The 7,149-nt window shown below is 33.8% G+C and overlaps 1 protein-coding gene across 8 annotated transcripts in view; it reads right to left on the bottom strand.

The window, feature by feature from the left end:
- Positions 1-2,963: 2,963 nt before the first annotated feature.
- Positions 2,964-7,149, bottom strand: part of ARHGAP12 (Rho GTPase activating protein 12) — a 123,595-nt gene continuing 119,409 nt past the window's right edge. For all 8 annotated transcript variants that reach the window (XM_032259680.1, XM_032259682.1, XM_032259684.1 and 5 more), the window contains 4 exons: positions 6,749-6,826; positions 6,520-6,654; positions 6,185-6,287; positions 2,964-5,367 (listed from right to left, as the gene is read on the bottom strand). In XM_032259680.1, the coding sequence (XP_032115571.1) occupies positions 5,193-5,367; positions 6,185-6,287; positions 6,520-6,654; positions 6,749-6,826 (491 nt within the window). In that variant the 3' untranslated portion in view covers positions 2,964-5,192. The remainder of the gene's footprint in view (positions 5,368-6,184; positions 6,288-6,519; positions 6,655-6,748; positions 6,827-7,149) is intronic.

Raw genomic sequence — 7,149 nt, 5'->3', positions numbered from 1 at the left:
AGTCACAAAAAGGCAAATACTGCATGATTCCACTTATAAGAGGTAGTTAAAATCACAAAGAGAGAAGAGTGGTGGTTTTCTTAGAGGCTGGGGAAATGGAGATTGTTTAGTGGATAGTTTCAGTTTTGCAAGATGAAAGAAGTTCCAGAGATGGATGGTGATGATGGTTGCCTAACAATATAAATGTATTTCATTCAACTGAACTGTATACTTAAAAATTATTTTGATGGTTACCATTTTATGTTATGCATATTTTGCCACAATTTTTTTTTAAATGCCACATATGGCTGGTGGCTACAGCAATTGGATAGCACCATTCTAGAACATAAGTGAAAGCAGAAATCCATATTAAAAAGAGATGAATATACACAATGGCCTATCCAGGAATGTCAGTGGATAGAAACAGAATCACTGAATTCCGATTATTTGCCAGGGGACAGAGAGGGATGCTAGCTTACTTCCTATGTAAACCAGAACAAGGAGAGACCAGTAAAAGCAGTACCTACCCTCTGCTGCTTCTGTATTCATAACAGATGTTGGAAAATATGTTTCAATATGCCACAAGGATAACAACTAGCTTAGTGTGAAACAGAATGCAAGTTACTTGTTTGTTCCTCAAATATTATTGAACATGCCAGAATATGCTTTAATTTTATCGTAAACTTTGGAAATAACATAGCTAATCAAAATATTACTTCTCTTCAGCCTTAGGCTTATCATTCTGTGTCACTAAGCATGTGACTTTTGGCATTCATATCAATCTAGGCCTGTTATTTCATCTATAAAACAATAAACTGTGAATGTGTGAGGGTTCCTACAGGTCATTTCCTGCTTTATCAATCATAAGAGTATTACTTTGGCATGTAAGATGCCCATTTTTCTTACCTAAATACAGCCATGTACTGCATAATGATGTTCTAGTCAATGACAGAGTGCATTTATTATACCATGGTAGTCTCATAAGATTATAGTACTATATTTTTTACTGTAACTTTTCTGTTTAGATATGTTTCAATACAAAAATACTTACTACTGAGTTCCAATCGCCTACATTATTCAGTAGTCACCTGCTGTACAGATTTGCAACCTAGGAGTAATAGTCTACACCATATAGCTGATGATGTTCAAATATACCAATACATTTCTCAGAATATATCCTCATCATTAATGGTCATGTGACTGTATAAACAATCTCTCAAAATGCCTAGGAGGAAAAGGTGGCCTTGAAGTCTGTGCTGAATTTCTACCTCTGCAAATGCCCTGTTTATAAGGCCCTCTACAGCATCATTTGTCATTCTCATGTCACCATGGATTTCATCATTATAAAATTTATGGCAGTATTACAAGTTTCAAAGCTACTTGCAGTATGAGCCACAACTATCAGAACTACCTGAAAGATCTGGCTACCAGCATTAATAATTTAAAATATTTACCAAAGACCGCTTTTCTGAAAACATTAAAAGAGAGGACATAAAATAAAGGGAGGGGAGGGTCGATGAGAAAAAAACACGTGTTGTAAATACGTATTGTAGTAATTTGTTAAACAGTTACCTTGTTCTCCAAGTGCTCTGTTTATGAGAGCACTGTAAAAGTGCTTGCTTTCTTTCCTTTTTTTTTTTTTCCTGTGGGAGAAGGGAAGCAATGAAGGAAATGAAAGAGTTCATTTAAGTGCTATATTCACATAAGGCTAATTTGTAAAAGCTCAATCCAGCTGAATATATTTGCAGCCACCACTGGACCACAAAACTTCAGTTGAGCAGACTAATTGAGATTCTTCAGGAGAACTCCCTTGTCTTTGGTAGTTACAGATGTCTCATTAGGCATTCAGTACCTCCCCCTTCTCTAGAATACTAAGTCTGACTCTGACCAGCCTTAGGATACAGCCTGTGAATTTCCAATAGATTCGAATACATCATCATTATAAGACAGTTGATTTTGTTTTGCAACCATTTGATTTTTTTGTTTGTATCAAACTAAAGTTGCAATTAATAGTACTATGTTAGCTGCACTAGAATACCATTTAAAAAAAATAAGAACAAAAACTATGCTCCGCCTCCAAGACTGTAACACTCAGGCTAAAGGCCCTATTAAACACCTTCTGTAGTCTTACACTAGAGAAGTGCTTTCTATAAAAGAAGATCATTAGAGCTGATGGCTGGAGTTCAGGGAGAATAGTAAACTCCATAAAATCTTATTTTCTACCCATTTTCCATTCTCTATAGAGATGAAATATTTGAACATTTGATTTTTATTAGACTAGTGAGAATGTGGCGCCCACTTGACTATTTTTACTTTCTTCTTTACTAAAAAGACATGTTGTGGACTCCTCTGTGTATTTCGTTAAAAATGACTAAAGATCTTTGAGGAATTCAAGTCATGGGAAACTACATGTTTAAGTATTTAATTAGAAGCCTCTCCCATGAGCTGGAAAAAATCTCTTGGCACAATTATGGAATAACTATTTTCCCTTCACTGCTATCTTAATATCCAATATTGTGGGCTGGCAAAGAAGCATGGAATGAAACTGAAATAGTAAAAAGGTCTCCATGTAGCTGCCATTATTATTGGCGAGTTTTCACTTGTATGTAAGCAATGGTGTGCGCGCACACACACACACACGTAGCACAAACATATGTTTGTGTATATATGTATAAACACACATACAACCCATCTACCACTAAACCCGAAGTTTCACTAAATTATTTCATTTGTGCTTTTCACATAAGGAAAAAACAATTTAAAGATTTGTCTCTATCTAAAATATGAACATCTTTTTTTGAGATATTTAATAATTAACTTACTTTCTCTAGAGTAAAAGGTAAAATTTCTTATTTCTGTAAAATTTAAATAAGTATTTTTCTTCTCATTGGAATGCAACAGTGTATTTGAATATACTTTCTTTTCTAAATCTCCAACTACCTTTTTCATTGACATTCTGAAGAAAGACTTACTAACAAATAAAATTCCACTGATAATTTATTTCAGCTTTTAATATATTTTCTACTGTAAAACCAAGCTGTGAAGACAGTAAAATATTACTGGTTTTGTTATCACAAAAACAAGTGAGAACTTTTAATTCACAAAGGATGAAAACACAAGACATTAATCTCACTGTACATACAATATTACAATAAACTGATTAACTGCAGACAAATAAAACATTTAAGACTTCACACACACACACACACACACACACACACACACACACGTGTACCTTGACACAAGAAACACGGGACAATTTTAATCTTTGATATATGTTCATGAACACCAAGAGCAAGAACATCACTGATTTGAGTCTAATTGTTTTCCTGGTATACAATCACTATATAAGCAAGATCTAAAGCATATTGTGTTATTAAGGACATCTTTAGGCAAATATAAACATTCTGATTTAGGGCTTTTTCTCCCCACCCAAAACAATCTGCTTTAGCTATCTAAGTAGTTTGGTTTGTTATCAATTTAACACACAACAACAAATACAGGATTTCTACCACAAAATTCAGGTGAGAGGTTTATAGACAGATCATACAAAAACATACTTATTCCCAAGGAAGGCAATCTGTAAATTATAAATGCATTCCTAAGAAAAAAAATCCTGGTCACACACAAATCACTCGCTTTCAAACACTGAGAAATAAAAAGTGTACATGAGGAAAGGGAAATGTTGGCATGGAAGAGAGGAGAAAAGGTATGAAATGAGGAACATGTATTTGCCACAGGGAATATTGGATTCAGTTGATTTTTAAAAATGAGGTATAAGAGTATGCCAGTGAATGAAAAAACAAAAAAATTAAAAAGCAAAATGCACATTTCCAATGGAAAAATCTCTAAGCCTCTTGTAGTTTTATTAGACATTTCATTTACAGCAGTTAATCTAGAAAAATACATTTTAAAAATCTTCAACAGACCATGCTCCCTGTAACAAAACCTTCCAAACCCTGTGTTTTATTATACAAATCAATCTACATTAGTAGGTAAAAAGAAATTCTTGAATTTAGCAAAGTCATTTTCCACCCAACAACCATCTAATTTACAGATGGGTTTCCACTATTCATACTGGAATTAGAGTTCTGTAATAAAATTTTTCTTTGTTTTCTGTACATATTAAATAACCTAAAAGGTTCTTCTTGTAGTGCATGTGCTATTTAGCAAGTCTATTCAGTATTTTTCCAGTACCATTCTCATTACAGTGATTTGCCTGTAAATGTAATTAATATCTAAAAGTGCACACAGTTAACTTTCCCAAATAATGGCCTATTTCTGAAGGAAACCTAATATTCACAGAAAAGATAACCAATATCATGATTAGAAATGTAGGGTTAGAATGTACTCTGAGACTATACAACACAATTATATACACAAGCTAAAGGACATTAAGTCTTTAGCCTATATTTACATAAAATAATGTCTGTTTCCACAGGGTCATACCAAGAACTCAGTATGGCACTAGGTATAATTAAGATTGTTAGCTACAATTCAGTATAGCAAGACAGCCCTAAAAATGCCCTTTAGTGACTTAAGCTAACTAAAACTCCAGTATATCACAGTGTTTTAAGTAATATTAGTGTGCTGCCCAAACAAGCAACTAAGATATCCAGTAAGGATGCTGTGTAACACAGCAAAAGACAGCAAGCCTTCGTCAAGGGGTTATTTTGGGTTTATAATGAATTTTGGCACTTAGACTGCCACTGCATGCAGAAACCCTGAAACAGAAATACACAGGTTTCAAAATGGATATACTTCATTTTGTTTAAAATGCTCAAGAGCATTTCCAAAATAACTGATAGTAAGTATTGTTCTATTAAGTGATGCATCTACAGATCTTGAGAAGAAAGTCTACATTATCCAATTTCAGGGAAAAAAAAGTTTTCCTACCAAATTATCCAGTGTATATGACTGGTTAGAATTTTAAGTTTTGACTTTTACTGAAATTCAGAGTATGAAACGCAAACATTCAGGATAAAATGAATTCGTAATTACATGTAGCTCTATCAACTTGCAACAAAGCAGCAAATTTGAGGGCCTAACACACATCTTGACTCTCCCCTTCCCTTCTGATCCCTCAAAAAAAAAAAAAAAAAGTGCAAAATCAAAGAGTCACTGCTTGGTCCAAAAAATAAAATATGTTTGTGTATAAACATTTGAAATCTGATGGAATCCAGCTTCTATTCCACAGGTTGTCTTCATAAGAATCAACGTCCGAAGATGGAACTTAGCTCCAGAAGAATTAATTCTACAATCTGATTTTGGTACACAGTATGAACTGCTATATTACCAGTCTCTTTTTCTGGCTTTAACAGAGTGGGACCAAAAACAATTGCTATACTCTGATAGGTCATTCGATTTTTCTCTCCATTTTCTGTAACTCTGAGGGGAAAAAAAGAAGTTGTTAAAAGAGAAAATAAAAGACAGGGAAAATTCTTCAAATGGTATTAGATACCTAACAGTTTACATTTTAAAAAGAGAAGTAATGGTCATTTTCCTAAAGTGACACATAAACTATTTAACCAAGTAGAGTTCTGTCTAAATGCCAGGCAAAGCTTTCTTTTTGATAAACACAGCTGAGCGGTGTAATTAAGTATACTCCAACAAACTTTTAAATGTGTGATATTTTAGCTTAGTTTTGAAAATATAACATTTAAGTATAATTCAGGTAACAATGATTGCCCCATTAAGCTGATGGGAAAAAAATCTTATTAGGGTATGGAGATTGAACTTCCATTTTACTCATTTTATGTTACTTCTTTTAAAAAAATCTCTCTAGCTAGGAATTTTTGTTTCAGTATTCCAGTGTACTTTCTATCTGATGAAATAACTCAGTTATTAAAGCAGCTATGTAGTAGCCCAGAACCATGATGACTTTATTATAGGATAACATAATACACCTCAATTAATATCCAATCTCATCTTCATATTAACTTTAGCAACAATTCCTGAGCACCTACTATGTACTAGCATTACATAAATACTTCACATATAACATCTTCTTTATTGTATTCTTCATAACAAATCATTGTACCCATGATGGACTGATACTAAAAGGAGTTGAGTACCTTTTTCAAGTTACAAAGACAGCAAGTATCATAGCTGGGATCCAAACCTGGGTCTGAGTGACCCTGCCCCCGCAGGCCTTCCCGCTTCCCCTTGTGCTATACCACATCCCATGACTGGGCAGTCCTCCTACCTTCTGAGATGTCGGAAGAGAATCTGCATTGTATCTTGGTTTGGCTTTGGCAACTGTCTGATTAGGTCCTTAACAGCAGGGACTCGCTGTCTTGGTTCTTGCTCTGAAAAAAGATAATAAGCAGATATTTTACAGCAAATTCTTATGAAACAACGCAATGACAGTTTGGAAGTTGATATTTGGTAATACACAGTGACATCTGGTGGTCACATTTAAAATGTTCACAATAAAACTTGAAAATACTTGCTTAAAGTTAAGATCAAAAAATAGGGTAGCTTAATCTGTGCAAGGAATTTTCAGTATCTAGAAAAAGCTGAATAGAATTACATACTTACTAATTGCATTAACAAAATCATTAAAATGATTAAATGTAAAAAGAGGTTCTGGTAATTCTCGAAAAAACATTTTGAGTGCTCCAGTAATGACATGAATATCTTCCCATTTACTGTCGTTCAAGTCCAATTTCTCATCTGAAAGACAGCAGGAATTGGACATTGTAAAAAATTACTTTAAGCCAGTTCAAAGAGTTATGAATCTGAATAACAACAGGGAATATAATCTTACCGTGATTGACTGCAAACCTTAGTTTCTGGATCACTGCAAGGTTGCCACTTACTCTGTATATCCCATCAACATCCAAACCTAAGAGACAATAATAATTATTATATGTGTGTTTAAACTACCTGTTTGCCTCTTCTGAACATGTCTGCATGTGTCAGAATTCTTATTCATTAGCATCAACCTAAAATCAAATGGACAAATATTCTTTTTCTTTAAATGACTTCTGGTAGATGCTTGGCAAGGAAGGGAGATGGAGATTCACTCTGAATTCTTTTTAATAAACAGCAGTAACTCTACTCTGCTCATCATATAGAGTGTGAATCAGCTCAAGGAAGTTGTTTCATTAAATCTTAAAACACTAACAATTTCAAATAAATTTCTGCAAACAAGTAGGGATAATTCAA

This window comes from Sapajus apella, unplaced genomic scaffold (assembly GCF_009761245.1).
Source record: "Sapajus apella isolate SASKATOON/1434 unplaced genomic scaffold, GSC_monkey_1.0 scaffold111, whole genome shotgun sequence".
In the NCBI taxonomy this organism is placed as follows: Eukaryota; Metazoa; Chordata; class Mammalia; order Primates; family Cebidae; genus Sapajus; species Sapajus apella.
The sequence above is the reverse complement of the archived record's forward strand: the minus strand, read 5'-3'. Positions and strand labels throughout refer to the sequence as shown.